This window comes from Nothobranchius furzeri, chromosome 3 (genome assembly GCF_043380555.1).
Source record: "Nothobranchius furzeri strain GRZ-AD chromosome 3, NfurGRZ-RIMD1, whole genome shotgun sequence".
NCBI lineage: Eukaryota > Metazoa > Chordata > Actinopteri > Cyprinodontiformes > Nothobranchiidae > Nothobranchius > Nothobranchius furzeri.
This window is the reverse complement of record NC_091743.1, coordinates 77,374,464-77,389,760: the sequence shown is the minus strand read 5'-3', so window position 1 is coordinate 77,389,760 and position 15,297 is coordinate 77,374,464. Positions and strand designations below refer to the sequence as shown.

Genomic DNA, 15,297 nt, shown 5'->3' with positions numbered 1-15,297 from the left:
ACAAAAACACTAACACAACACTTGAATAACATTGACGACACAGGCAACATAAAGCTCACATATGAGTCAGAAACAGAAGGCAGTATAACATTTATGGACATGAAAATAACCAGGCACACCGATGGGACCCTAAACATAAACACATATAGGAAACCATCACACACAGACCAATATCTATTATGGATATCAGAACACTATATCACCGAGCAAACATAATAACAGAAGAAAGAGATCGTAAACAAGAGGACAAACACATACAATACGCTTTAAAGACCTGCGGATACCCAACATGGGCAATAAACAAAGACAAACAACAAACAACAACAGAAAGAAAGAAAAACAACCAAAGCAAAGAACCAGAAACCCAGAAAGACAAGAACCAAAACCAGTGATAACATTAACATACATCAAAGGCATAACAGATAAACAAGAGCAACAATGAAAAAACACTACATAAACACACCAACAAAACCATACACAACAGTTATAAACAGACTAGTGCACCCAAAAGACAAAATACCAGCTGGACTTAAATGTGGAGTCGTTTACGAAATCTCGTGCAAACTGCAATAAAACATACATAGGAGAAACCGGAAGCCAACTCAACACACGAACAATAGAACATAGAAAGGAGTGTGAGAAAAAAACAAGTCGAAAACACACAAGAGCAGCAAAAGAAGAAGCAGAAAGCACAATAAAGAAGACGGCTGTAACAGATCACTGCACAAGAGAAAACAATATAATGGACTGGGACAACACACGGATCATAAACACCGAACAACAGAAATACAAAAGATGGATAAAAGAAGCTACAAAGATAAGGAGACGTGGATGTGGGACCATGAACAGAGACGATGGAGTTTACTCATTGGTTCGTGCATGGGACTGCATCATCGGACAGGGGAGAGCGGGCAGCAGAGGGCGACAACGTCCTCTGCTGCCTGCGGATAAATGGAGTAGGAAGTGACGCCACCATCAGTGTCAGCTCTGAAGATGTTTGCAGCTGCAAACGTAACGTCAGCAAGGTAAAGAAAAACCTTATCCGTGTTTTAAAAAGAACGAAAAATGGAATTCAGAGAAGTCAGGATTGCAATATGGCAATGCCCACTTCCTAAGTAGCCACTGTTTTTAGATTCCTTTTAATAACATGTATGTTAGTACAGCTGAAAACGATACTTAGAATATTTAGTATACTATACAATACTTAGTATACTAAGTATGTTCAACGTAGAAGCACAACATGTAACATTGATTTTAAACACACTTCTATAGCGTGTTTTGTAAAACAAACACGCTTCACCCAAAAGTTACTGTTGTTGATATGGAGAGCTGCCATTTGGGATGTTGAGGTCAGAGTTCTGAATTTCTTCAGAGTTTCCAACTGGGAGGTCTGATTTTTGGGCGTTTTCTTCGATTTTTCCTAATTGAAAACCAGGATTTCCAAGTTCCGAGGACAAATTGAATGTGCCTTAATAGCAAAGCTAATATGGCTAATTACACATCTAATATGGCTAATCGTGCAGCTAATATGGCTAATACTGCTAACATGATGTAATGAGCTCAGAGCGATGGAGCACTAGGAGCCCCCAAAAACACAAGGGAAAAATAAGAAAAGGTTCAAACAAGTGTTTCAGTTATTCTAGAATAGTTTGGTTATTCTGAGTCAAAACCTAAAGCAGCACTGAAACAAAGACCCACAGTAGATGAGCTGGTTCCCAAAGTCAGAGACTCTCTTGGTCAGCAACATAAGGAACTGACAATGAACAGCGCTGAGGTAGTGATGAGGAAATGGACAGGTGTGGCGATTACTGATCAGTTACAGGTGTGACTAGTAAATGGGGCCCTGAGAGGAAAGAACTGTGGGAAATGGAGGCTGAACACAGAAACTGGTGAAAAAGGGGGACAACGAAAAAAAAACATGATTAAAACAAAACATGAGAAATGCTGACAGTAAAGGTAAACCGAACAGGGAGGAACAAGGAAAGCATTATCTAATAGTACTAAACTAACGGAAGACCCAAAAGAATGATAATCTAAAGGGAACAATGAGAACCCATGAGTGGTTGAAGGGATGAGAGGTAATACAGAAGCACGAGAGGACTGAAACTGAACCAGCTAACATAAGGAGGAGAACTAAACTAACTACCAAATAGATTAAACACACTGGAAGGGGAAGATGATGATATAAAATATATTAATGGGTACATCAAATACACAGGAGAGAGAGAGAGACCTGAGTGATGTCAGAGGGGACCGGAGACATGTGAGATGCTGGAATATGGAAGGAAGAGGGGAGACATGGACAGAACATGACAGGACTCTTATTGTGAAGGATTAAAGGAAGTTCCCTGAGGCTGAACCCTGCTTGTTGTTCATCTCCAGGCGTGTCTCCGTCGGAGGTTTGTGTTGGACATGAGTGAGTATGAGGACAGCTCTGTCGTTTTGTTACCGTTCATCAAATCTCTGGTCTCCTCTGTGGAGGAAGCCTGCAGGAACAGGTTTTAATTTTATTCCAACAGGTGAAAGTCCAGGAAAACGTGACGCTGCTGGAACAGGTTTTAATTTTATTGAAAACGAGAAGCTGCTGGAACAGAAAACTGGATCCCAATGTGACTTTAAATAATGAAGGCCCTGTGAGCAAAGCTCCATGGTGCCGCCCATGGAGCAGCGATAATGAAGCCTCATCAATCAGTCCTGTTGGTTATAGTGCAGTGGGGGGTGTTATCAGCACAGCGGGGACGCGGGACGCTAGCCAGGGTTCCCATTCAGAGTCAGGACTCCCCAAGGAGTAGCAGAGCCATCTGTTAGACACTCCCAGCTCCATTCTCCGTTCCTCTGCAGACAGCGCTCATTTCACTCTGATTTTGGTTGGTCTTCCTGGCCTTCTCTTCTTCCCCCCACCCTACCCATCACGCCTGGCTCTATTCCTCCATGCTGTGATCATCCTCAGTCACTTAAGATGGCTTCATCTCCTCTCCTCTGCACTCACTCCATCTCCAGCTCTACAGCTGATTCCCCAACAACAAAGACATCATCTTCAGCTGCTCTTCAATGGCCAAATCTGTCTGACTGTCCTTCCATAAGACCTCTCAGCTTTTCTGCACAAGCTAATTCCTCATACAACAAAGGTTTCCGTCTGCCTCTTTCATAAAGCTCATTTAGCCCTCGCTGCTCAGGAAGAATCCCTACAAGCTGCTGCCTGCAGTTCCAGGATGCCTCCCAAACATCCAGAACTTCAGGATTGAATGTGAGATGACTTGAGAGGCATTTGATCTGAGCTGATGGAGGAACACCTGACTTGCCTGAACTCTTTTATAGCATGGGCCTGCAACCTGTGGCGGTGCAGTCAAAACCTACAGTAAGGAGTCGTTCTCGCTGTTGTAGCCTCTTGTTTGTGCAGCAGGAGGACATTATTATAACAGCCGTTTGTCTCCATCGTTTCAGAACCAGACTGAGTAAAAACAGCTCAGGGCTTCACCAATAATCAGTTTTACTGCTGATCGTTCACTTCCTGTATATTTCTGACACATTTCTGAGTCGAGGCACAAGAGGTCGTTTAGATGAAATAAAACATTTTGTGTTTATTTTCTAACCTGTGTGTTCTAGCTAAATCCTAGAAAACTTGTATGTGAACAACTAAAATACTTCTTAGAATCACCGCAACAATCAGGTTTTTGTAAATGGCACAGTACTGTTACCGCTGCTACAAAAGTAGTAAATGACATAATTGTTGCTGTAGACAGTAAAAAGTACTGTGCTGCATTATTCATTGACCTATCAAAGGCTTTTGATTCTGTGGACCACGTCATTTTGTTAAATCAACTTTGTAACATCGGTCTATCTGATTGTGCTGTTAATTGGTTCACTAATTATTTATCAACTAGAACACAATGTGTTCAGGTTGACGGCTCCTTCTCTTCTTCCCTCCCGGTAATGAAGCGTGTACCACAAGGCTCCATCCTTGGACTTCTTCTTTTCACCATTTATATCAATAATATTTGTGATCATGTAACAAATGCTTCTCTTCATTTGTATGCAGATGATACTGTTATTTATTGTTCATCCCCCATCGCTACTCAAACTTTGGAATTCCTACAGGCAGCTTTTATTGTAGTGTAGTCTCATTTAACTAATCTAAAACTGGTACCAAGTGTTGAAAAATCCAAATTCATGTTATTTTCAAATGGTAAAAAATCCCACCCAATCTTCCAAATATTACCAATATTCATAGGGTTCCTCTTGAAATGGTTACATCCCATAAACGCTTGGGAGTCATAGTCGATCAGAACCTCTTCTCAGTTTCACATAGGAAATCTCGTTAAAAAACTAAAACTTAAACTAGGTTTCTTTTACAGAAATACATTATGTTTTTCTCTGAAGGCAAGGAAGCACTTACTCACTGGAACCTTTTACCTTCACTAGATTATGCTGATTCCGTCTATATGAATGCAATGGCTGAAAAACTGGATCCAGTTTACCATCGTGCATTATGCTTTATTACTAGCTTGGATCAGCATGTTCATCATTGCTCTCTGTGCACTGCTGCCTCTTTACCCTCTCTGTATGCTCGCAGATTCACTGCCTGGACGTCTTTTGTCTACAAGTCTCTCCCTGGCCGAACTCTCTCTTATCGGTGTATGTATTTGCAAAATGGTCAAAACCGTGATGGTTTGCACTCCAGTGCATCTCTCCAACTGTCGCTCCCCAGACCTAAAACCGAATTGGGTAAAAGAGCTTTTCATTATGCCGCTCCCTTTTCATGGAATACCCTAAATAAGGAAATTAAAATGTCAAAAATCATTTCATTGAGTGAATTTAAGTCACTTTTGAAGGACCGTGAAATTGGCTCTCTGGGAGGATGTAGCTGCCTTACTCACTGAATCTGATTAACTAGAAATGTTTGTACTTCTTTGTTTTTATCTTCTGGATATGGTGTTTTGTTTATTTTTGTGTAAAATTCTTTGTACTTTTTATGCTGCTTTCTTGGACCAGGTCACTCTAGGAAATAAGATTAAACATCTCACTGAGCTTTTACATGGTAAAATCAAGGATTATATATTTATTTGGCAGACCCTTTTATCCAAAGCGACATGCATTTGCTAACCTATAGGGCATGTTGTGATCTGAGGGAAAACCCGGAGGAAGCCCACGCCTGCATTGGGAGAGCATGCAACTCCACGCAGAAAGGCCGCAGCTGAGTTTCGAACCTGCAGCCTTCTTGATACGAGGAAACAGTGTTAACAACTGCACCACCATGCAGCCCCATCGAGTTTTAGAACCAAACATTGTTTCCACTGGAGCAGTCTCTAAGGATGGAGTTGGTTTTGTCATTTTACACTGATGATCTGTAGCAGAAAAAGGTCATAAAGGTCAGATTTCTGTTTGATCGATCTGACCTGTTAACCGCTTCCTTTGGATAAGAACTTTTAAAGGTGTCACTGCTGCAGATCATATGGATGGTAAGCTGAGCTCTGATTGGACAACTCCCTGAGAAGAAATGGCTACATCACCAGCGTCAGTGTTGGGCCTCAGTGTGCAGAAATATTTTCTCTTTGATCTTTCAGACGTGATTGATGAGGTTCCTTTAGCTCCAAGTCTTTTATCATGGGAGGCTAAAGGCTGAGCGGGGCAAAGAGGGATGAGATCCACCTTCTGGGGGCTCCGTTTCCATAACAACCACCTGTGTGATCTGGCGGTTCTAGTCCAGATTGCTCTTCTGTTCAGCTGACATCAGGTTATGCTGCAGGACCTCACCAGTCTGGTTCTGTTTAAGATCTGCTGCTGTTTCACACCCACTAACCAGAAAAGGCTGGATTATAATCTGGATTATCCAATTAGAATCGGAAAAACTGAGAAAGAAAAGTCTAGTAATTCTAACTTTCTGGAAACAGAGGGATGGACACGCACAGATTTTATTTCTAATTTTATTGACTTTTAGCCATTGCAGGAGTTGGTAAATGTAGTGCTTTAAGAGCTTAATATTTTACTTCTACCTATGACCAATAAGATGTGATACTCTATACAGAATATCAACCTGCTTGGTCTTTGGATGTTTAATCAGAAGATTCTAGGATTCTTTGTTTATTCAGGGATTGTAAAACACTTTGTCTTGATTCAAGGAAAGAGTCGGGTTTATAAAGGTAAGAATTTATTTTTCCAAACAATCAAAACATGACAAGTTAACTAATATTTACTGTGATGGATGGATCTAGGTGGATGGAATGTGGCGTATGGTGCCTATGTGTTAATGTGAGGTTATCAGAACATTCGTATCTAGAAGAACTGAGTTCTGGGTGTAAAAGGGAAGAATTTGGTTTGCGTTAAGCTATGGAGTTGATTCTTATCAAAAGGCATCGGATGCCATCTGTGTGTCTACTTCACCCTTTCTTGGAGACCCTCTTCATGGATCCGAAGGTCAGGGAGGTCAGAATATCTCTGCGCACCAGGGTCTGTAGAATAACCGCAGCACAGACTCTTCAGTCCAGAGATGTCCCGGGTCACCACAGATGGATGGAACCGTTTGCGTCTAGAAGGACTCTTAAGGAGTCGGAACGATATAAGCTTTGTTCTGCAGGAACCGTTTGCTGTGTCAGCAGTAGGCAGCTTTTAGCAGGATTTTGGCAGCTTGCCAAAAATGCTCAGGGTTAAAGAGGTGTCGCTCCAGACGGCCGTTCCGTAGCGTTCTCTAGAACTGAATGCTGAATGATGGGAAGCTGGAATGCGACTACTGGATCACCAGAGTGATTCTGTTTTAATATTCTCATTAATTAATTCACAGTTGACTGAATATATGATGGGTATGACATTTTGGAAAAATTCCAGTCTGGTTTTAAGCCAGTCCACATACGGAATCTGCAATTCTCCGGGTTTTTAATTACATTTTTTTGGAAACTGATTCCTTAATGGACCTATTGGGCGCATTTGATACTGTGGATCATTCTCTCCTGATTTCTAGGATGAAACACTTTGTGGGTGTTCGTGGTGTCGCGCTGGATTGGTTTGTGTCACACTGCCACAGTGACCTTAACTACAGCTACAGTGGCTGTCGTTATAGCAACAGAAGCTGTAGTTATAGCAACAGTAGCTGTAGTTATAGCAACAGTAGCTGTAGTTATAGCCACAGTAGCTGTAGTTATAGCAACAGTAGCTGTAGTTATAGCCACAGTAGCTGCCGTTATAGCAACAGTAGCTGTAGTTATAGCCACTGTGCTATGACCACAGCTACTGTGCTACGGACAGAGCACCGCACAGCCACTTTAGCATAATATGATGGGGAGCAAGTTGAAAGTACACCAAAGACATTCAATAAACATCTAATATGAACAAAGTTTCAAATATGAACACATTTTCTATCTACTGTACTTATAAACTGCCAACACAATGCTTCTCAGTTAAGTGTTAACTTAACGTAAAACCTTTAACGTAAACGAGTCTGTCCGGCAGTGGGTGCTGTCACAGCAATTAATAGCTATAGCTATTGGTGTTCTCATAGCTATGGGATAGCAGTCACACACATTTGTGGCGACACACCCTAGTGGCTGTGGCTACAATCGGGGCTCGGGCTCCCTCAAATTTTTCAGTATTTGGTTTCTGATCTCTTAAATTATTCGGATGGCGTTTAACGAGGTCATGAGACTCATGAAAGTAAATGTTTCCTTTAGGAATGATGTTTATGGATCCCGCTTTAACCATCAAACGGTTGTGGTCAGGAGGACTGGCAGAAGAGTCCACCTCACCTCAGCTGAATCATCATACCAGCTGATCTCTGGTTTCTCTTCTCCTCCTCAGGTCCAGCAGCCAAACCGAAGTACGTGAGCTACAACGACGTTGTGATCTAACTGCATCCCTCCATCAGAGCGGTCGCTGCAGAAATGCCTGCTGGGATCAGAAGACCAGGAGAGGAGACCCTGAGGACGGTTTTCGGTTTTAGTTTTTGTTCTCGTGATTCATTGCCCACCGGAGACATTCAGGTGTTTCCGCCTGGTGAGTCTGTCAGACACAAACAAGCTGGAGGTGTCTAAGCCCGTTAGTTTGTTGGTGGCGTGGAGCTGATGGCAGCCAGAACCAACATGACGGATGAATCAACTGACGGTCAGAGCTGCAGCCCGTCTCTTCCAAACGGACTAGTCGACCTTGCTGCTTCGAGTCTTTCATCTGTGATGTTCTGCTTCTTCTCACCATGTTTTTGTACATTTTTGACCACATCTGGAAGCTGTGTCCGCCTCAAACTAGATTTTCATCACCGGAATGTCGGGAATCTAGAGCAAAATGACTAGAAATGTTCCAGTAAGAAGTTCTGGTTCTGTACTGCGAGTGGTGGGCTCCTCTCCACGTCTTTATTGGTGGTGCATGCTTTGTTTGGTTCGCACTCTGACTTCGGACCTACGTGTCCCGCGAGTCCTTGAGGGAGGAAGTGGGATCAATTCAAGAATTAAACAGGAAATGGCAACTGCGAAGTAACCACGAAGTCCCTCCCCCGCTCCAGCAGTGTTAACATCCTGTCAGATCTTTCACATTAAAAGCTTCTGTTTGCAGTGTTTCATGTCGTCCACTCGACCACCGTGTCTGTCTTTCTGTGGTTTGTGTTTGTGACAGATCTCAGAGGTGAAGATGACTGTAGGAAGCTCCACGTGTGCCTGTTCTGCATGTGTCACTCCAAAGGTCTCTGACAAGGAGAAACACGGAGCTCCCGTTTCCAGGACTGTGAGGTTTTCCAGATGAATCTGTAGGTCTGAACTACGAAGCAGCGCTGGAGTTTCACTTCAGCTTCAGCTGCAAGACTCAGAAGCTCCAGGCTTTACTTTTTCAGATTAAAATATGTAAAAGCAGCTGAATCTGAGCAGAAACGTCTTTCTTTAGTTTATTGACTCGCCACTCTACTGAGAGAGAAGATGAGAACACTTTCCTCTGACTTAACTCTCCACCGTCCTCAGACTTTGATCCTAACCATCTCTGAGAGACACTTCTCGTTAGTCTGAATTATTTTATCAGCTGGGGAACATTTGATGCCAAAAGAAGCAGATTATATAAAGATTAATGAAGCGGTGATGCTGATCAGAATCTTACCACACAATCCCAATCCTTTTACTCAAATTTCTGTTCTTTTAGTAAAGATTCAAACTTTTTTTATGATTGCATCTTTAGTTGTTGTTTTTTCCAGCTACAGAAATTTCAGGAGCTAAAACTTATAGCTCCAAGGAACATTTTATGACCCAAATCTAGGTGACGTTCAGATATCTAATGTCCAGTTTGGAGCCCTGTTAGTGAAAATAGAACCTCAGCCTCATTGTTCGTTTTTACAGGTCAGGGCTCCTCTCTCCAACAAACCACCTGCTCCTCCTGAAGCACCTCCTTCTCCAGATCCACTAAACACACGTGGACCGGTTGGTTCCACGGCCAGGACCAGAACCAGACACTTGACTGTGGACCAGACCTTTCTCTCCAGTATGTTGGAGATACTGGGAAAAAAAGCAAGGAAAAGGAATATGATTGGTTTAGTCTCCTCAGCATCACTCTGATCCTTTTGGTGTCTGTTGTTTTGTTCTGCGTGAGTCGTAGCAACATTAGCATCGTTAGCTTGTTCAGCTTGATTTCTTTGCACTGCCTGGGGGAAGATCCAGAGTCAGAACCGGTACGCAGAATATTCTGGTTACCTCAAACCTGCTTTGTACTTCAGACCTTTTTTTCTCTGTAAAGTTTTGGCATTTTCAGGGAACAAGAGGAACTTTCCTCAGCTGATAAAAGTCAGAGATCTGCCAGAACCACTCGCTGTTGTCCAGAACCCATCAATGGGCTGTGAAGCCAAACAAGCAAAAGCCCTTTTAGAGCCCTTTTAGAGCCCTTTTAAAGCGTTCGTGGTCACATGATCCCTCACACGATGATGACGATGGTGTGTTTTGTACCGGGAATTGTTACCTGGTGATTTCTTGGACTGCAGCCGTCGGTTGTCGATGCATGCCTGATATGTTCGATGTTGAAACTGAATCAGAAAAAAAACATGAAAATCTCACAGCACAGCTGAGTCCACATGTCTGCTCTGAAATGTACTGTTTATATTTTTATGTTGTCTTTTTTGCAGAAAATGGCTTTGATTGTTTTTTTTTATTTTTCCTGGAAAATCCCTGGGACTCAGAGGAAGAGATGAGTATATATTAAAAAAACTTGTTTAAAAAAGGAAGCATGTATGTTTTCTACTGTTTGTATTTGGTATTTCCTGTTGCCCTGCTGCTTCTGTGCCAACGTTGTGGGAGAGATTTACATTTGGCCACTCATGCAACTATTCTGTGGTGTTGTCTGAGAATGTATTAACATGAAATAAAAAAAAACATTTGTTATTTTTCCTACAGAGTTCCCTGAAATGCTTTTATTATTATTATTATTATTATTATTATTATTTTTTTTTTTTTTTTATTATTATTATTATCATTATCATTATTATTATCATTATTATTGTTTACCTGAAAACAAGAAGTTATCCAAGTCGCCTTCAGATGCTGAAGAGCTTCGTTTCTGTTCATTTTATTCTCAGCAGAATCAGTGAGAGAACATCTGCAGCACAGATCGACTCTCCCGCGCTGAGATTAGCTGCTGCTACAGGAGGAATAAAGCTCCAAACCAAAGGGAGGATGTGTTTGTCTCGTGTTGAGACAGACATGAAGGTCAGGACAAGGTCACTTTATTTATAGGGAAGAGAACATAAGCATGTTTTATTCTGACGAGCCACACTGCAACATTCCTGGTGAGCAGCGTGTTTGTTCCGCGTGAGTCGTAGCAACAATAGCATCTTTAACTTATTCAGCTTGGTTTTACTCAGCAAAAATGTGACAACCAAAATAATTAGGATTGTTTTTTTCATAAAGCATCCTGAAGCTGTTCTGGTGTTCAGTGAAACAGGAAGTGAGGGATCGGTTTTGGTGGCCTAAGGATTGAGTCTCTGCTTTTTGCAGATGATGTGGTCCTGTTGGCTTTGTCAGAACGAGATGTCTGGCTTTCGCTGGAGCAGTTCGCAGCCGAGTGTGAAGCAGCTGGGATGAGAATCAGCTCCTCTAAAGCCGAGACCATGGTATCGAGTCGGAAAAGAGCAGAATGCCTTCTCAAGGTCAGGGACGAGGTCCTGCCTCGATAGGTGGATTGGCGCTGCGTCTGCAGTGATGTGGGTGTTAAACCGATCTGTCGTAGTGAAGCGAGAGCTGAGCCAGAAAGAGAAGCTCTCAATTTATCGGTAGATCCACATTCCTACCCTCACCTTTGGCCACGAGCTTTGGATGGTGACTGAAAGAACGAGATCACGGATACAAGCGGCCGAAATTAGTTTTCTCTGCAGGGTGGCTGGGCTCTCCCTTAGAGATAAGGTGAGAAGGCTGGTCATCTGGAGGGGCTCGGAGTAGACCTGCTGCTCCTCCACATCGAGAGGAGCCAGTTGAAGATGCCTCCTAGACACCTCCCTGGTGAGGTTTCCTGGGATTCCCCAGAAGAGCTGGCCCAAGTGGCTGGGAAGAGGGAAATCTGGGCCTCTCTGCTTCGGCTGCTGCCCCGTGACTTGACCCTGGATAAGTGAAGGAAAATGGATGATGCAGCAAAGTTTTTATTTTCAGCCTGGAGCTTCTAACTTTCCCTATTTGTCCAAATTCCTCCTCATTTAGAACTAAGATGAGCAGCAGGTTTCTATAGACTTTACATCAGTCAGATAACAATGAGCACTTTTCTTACCCCCCCCCCCCCCCCCCCCCAAGACAAAGATAGGCAGGACGGTCTCTCCCTCTTTTCTCTTTAGTCTGAGGGACTGATAAGACCTTTTTCTTTTTTTATGTGGAGAGAGATTACGCTTTTCCACTTATTCTTGTTTTTTTCTTGCTGAACCAATTAGTGGTCATGGGTAGAAGGATGAGATTCCATGGATGAATTAGGATTCTGATTTCCTGGCAGCGCTGCAACCTGCTGACAGAGCTCTTTAGGAGCTGCTGCAGTGGAACGTGCAGGTCCCATAAATAATACAGAGAGTTTAAACTTGAAGCTAAAACATTTTGGCGTTAATTAGAGGATGCAAAAGTAACCAGAGTGAAATTCCTGTCCTGAAAACACCAATTCTTCTATTCTAACGTCTGATAACTGGAATATTGTTTCTGTAAAGAATGGGTCGTTTACATCTTACTTATGAACCATAAAACGTGAGATTCCATAGAAATGTGAAATATATGGATCTTTGAATATTTTAACCAGAAGATCGGAACTTTTTATTGCAGGGATTAAGTGACACTTCGTATTAACTCCAAGGGAAGAGAGAGAGTCAGGTTTAAAATAGTTAAGAAATGTATTTCCACACAATTTAAACAAGACTAACTTAAACACTGTGTACTGATGGAACTAAGGTGGAGTGAGACGTGATGAATGATGATGGTGTGTGTGTGGACTGTTATTCAGAACCAGTGGATCCGGAGAAGCAGTTAGTTCAGAGTGGGAGTGAATGTTTCTCTCTAAACTTTAGTAGGAGATTTATAACACACATGAAACGCCATCTGTCGGTCTACGTACCACAGGGGAAGCCTCCGTTAGATCCAAAATGCTGAGGTCCTCTTGGACCCTCCTTGGAACCGAAGCCGGTAGAAAAGCAGCGGTGCCAACCAAACTAGTCTTGGAATGCTTCCAGGTCACGACAGGTTATCACTGGTGTCTCCGAGATCCTGAAGGGGTCGTGAGGTTCAGCTTTTATTCTGAAGGAACCGTTGCGGTCAGGTGTAACTTACAACAGATTTATCCAGCTTGTCGAGGTTCTTTTTGGCTGAAGAGGAAGTCCGGATGGCCTGTCCCAGACTTCTCTAGAACGCTTGAACTCAAGAAAAGGTGGCGTGGAATAGTTTTTATAATTGTCATGTTTTGGTTTACTGGCGAATCAGAATTTGACATGCAAAATAGGGTTTATACAAACACCACAGAAAACAGAAACGAAGGTTCTGATTGGGTCAGACAAAAGGAAATGTGTCGTGTGACTTTAGCATTACGTGTCATTAGTGTCTAGTGCAAATGTCCAGGATTATAATTACTTGTGAAATACTACTGATGACAGGATTATAATATCAAGTAATAACATTGTCATTTCACAGATTGAACATTGGGCTCACATTATTATTGGTAATAACAAAGTTGTTGATTATGTATTTATCAAAATAGTTCTTTGTCTTCGTCTTGAGCTGTCCAGAGGTGAAGCAGTTCAGATGAGCAGAGTGCATGAAAGACCTTGGCCACTATCTCATGTAGATTAGGCTGTCAGAGACTTTGTGTCTGCTCGTGCAGACCATTGACATATATACTGGACAATTCATTTCCATAGGCTCCAATAAGACGTTTTTGTGCCAAAATGTTAGGTGGCCATTTTGACAATGTCACAGGTTCTGTCAAGCCCAGACAATTCCACAAAAGGGAAGAGAGGTGGAGCTGAGGGTGGGGCTGTAAGGCTGGGATCAACTGATGACACCCGGTCGAACTAGCTACAAGCTAACCTGAAGCTAACCCAAAGCTTAGTAGGTGGGTGAGTAAGTGGGACTTTGGGACAGGTAAGGGTTGTCCCACCGATGATGATTGTTGTAGAGCTGAAGATCTGGAAAACGTTTAGTTGTGTTCCTGCAGACTCGGCCAGCATCCCGAATCTCCTGGAAGATGGAAGTCCAGCTTCTGGGCAGTAAAATGTAAAGACTTTATTCTTCAGCTTATTACCACAGTTTTCAGATGGATCTTCAAAACTCACCTATAAACCAGATAACAGACAAAACGATTTAAATCTCTCTTATCGGACCTGTCTCCTGGACAGGAAAACGAGTCCCCGTCAGAACTCAGCCGAGTTGGACTTCTTCCTCCTGATGTATCAAAGCCACCATCATAAACACCTAATAATGGATGCTTATCTTCCCTTTCCAACAGAAAAAAGGACCCAAAGATGACAGATATCTGAATATCTGAACATTTAACCCCAGATAAGCTTGACCTCGTGGTGAGCCAATTAAATATGAGAATGGTCCTAAAGGTTTTTATCAAGGCAGCATCCAGGACAGCTGGAAGTGACAGCCTCTCGGCTGAAAGACGACATCATCAGCAGGACGAACAAAACACACAGATCCAACAATGAGAGCTGGAAGTTTGGCTCCACACAACCTGATGAGGTCCTTGCTGCTATCTGCTGAGAGATAACAGGTGTCAATGGAAACCAATTTAAGGCATCTGCAGCAAAGCAAGTTATTAACTGCTGCAAAGCATCCTGTCTCCCCTCCCACTCTTTGATTGGAGACGAGAAACAGAATGAACGAGAGATGAAGAGAGACAGGCTGAGCCCTCCAGCTTTGACATTTTGTCTTCTTTAACTTTTTTAATCAAAGTGTCCCCAAGGAGACGGATTCAGCCTCAGACAGCTAGGTATTTTTGTGGAGGATGAAGAGAATCCTTCAGACGGCGTTGAGTTGAGGTCAAACTGTAAAAAAGATCCCATTAAAGGGCTATGATCAGTATATTTCTAGCTTTTCTTTTAGCTTTAACTGAGTTGTATTTATTTATTTTTAATTACATTTCCTGCATATTTTATTGGGACAGAAGCATCTGACCTGCTAGCTGAAGGGTTAACAGAAATCTGAAGTCGCTGAAACAAACCCTGAATTTAGTCTCTTCCTTTTTGTTCTGGTTTATTTTCTTCTCTGAACCTGCAGATGAATCGGAATAAAAAGACTGTGTCTTCATCCCAAATCCAAGCTCATCCCACCTCCGGTGAAAGGCTCTATCCCAAAAACACCCCACAATGCACTGCTCTGAGATCGGCCACCTGAAGTGCCCTTGAGCTCAGACTGTTGATCAGGTGTTCAGAGCTCCACTTTCGGCAGCAGCTTGGCTGAGTCAAAGGTCACAACAGCACATAGATCAGCTGTAGTCCTGATCCACAACATCTCATCTGAGAAGGAAAGAAATCAGAAGCTCACTCCGACTAAAATTATTTATGTTTAGTTCAGTTCAACGTGTCTTTGCCACTCGACAGCTTCAGATAATCAGAGCTGCAGAATCAAACAGAGAAAAATGTGCTTCAGGTTAGTGTTTGGTCCAGCTGTACAGTAATGTTTACCCAACCCTAACTAACGTCCAAGATCCTGCTGCTGGGGAGACTCTGATGGCAGGCCGCAGATTCATTCACACCTGAGTGAACTTGTTATTGAAGAGGTGTTGACTGGTTCTAAACAACCGATGCTCTGACCAGAAACAGACTCCAGGACTCTCAGGTTACAGGAAATCATCTCAAACCGGTAGCTGATCAATCAGATGTTT

The 15,297-nt window shown here is 42.7% G+C and overlaps 1 protein-coding gene across 2 annotated transcripts in view; it reads left to right on the top strand.

Moving 5' to 3' along the window:
* The window catches only part of grm7 (glutamate metabotropic receptor 7), a 143,370-nt gene extending 133,023 nt beyond the window's left edge, over positions 1-10,347 (top strand). For both annotated transcript variants that reach the window (XM_054736915.2, XM_015958318.3), the window contains one exon: positions 7,789-10,347. Coding sequence is in view for 1 of the 2 variants with exons in the window: in XM_015958318.3 (XP_015813804.1) it covers positions 7,789-7,838 (50 nt within the window). In the remaining variant the exon portion in view is untranslated. The remainder of the gene's footprint in view (positions 1-7,788) is intronic.
* Positions 10,348-15,297: the final 4,950 nt, after the last annotated feature.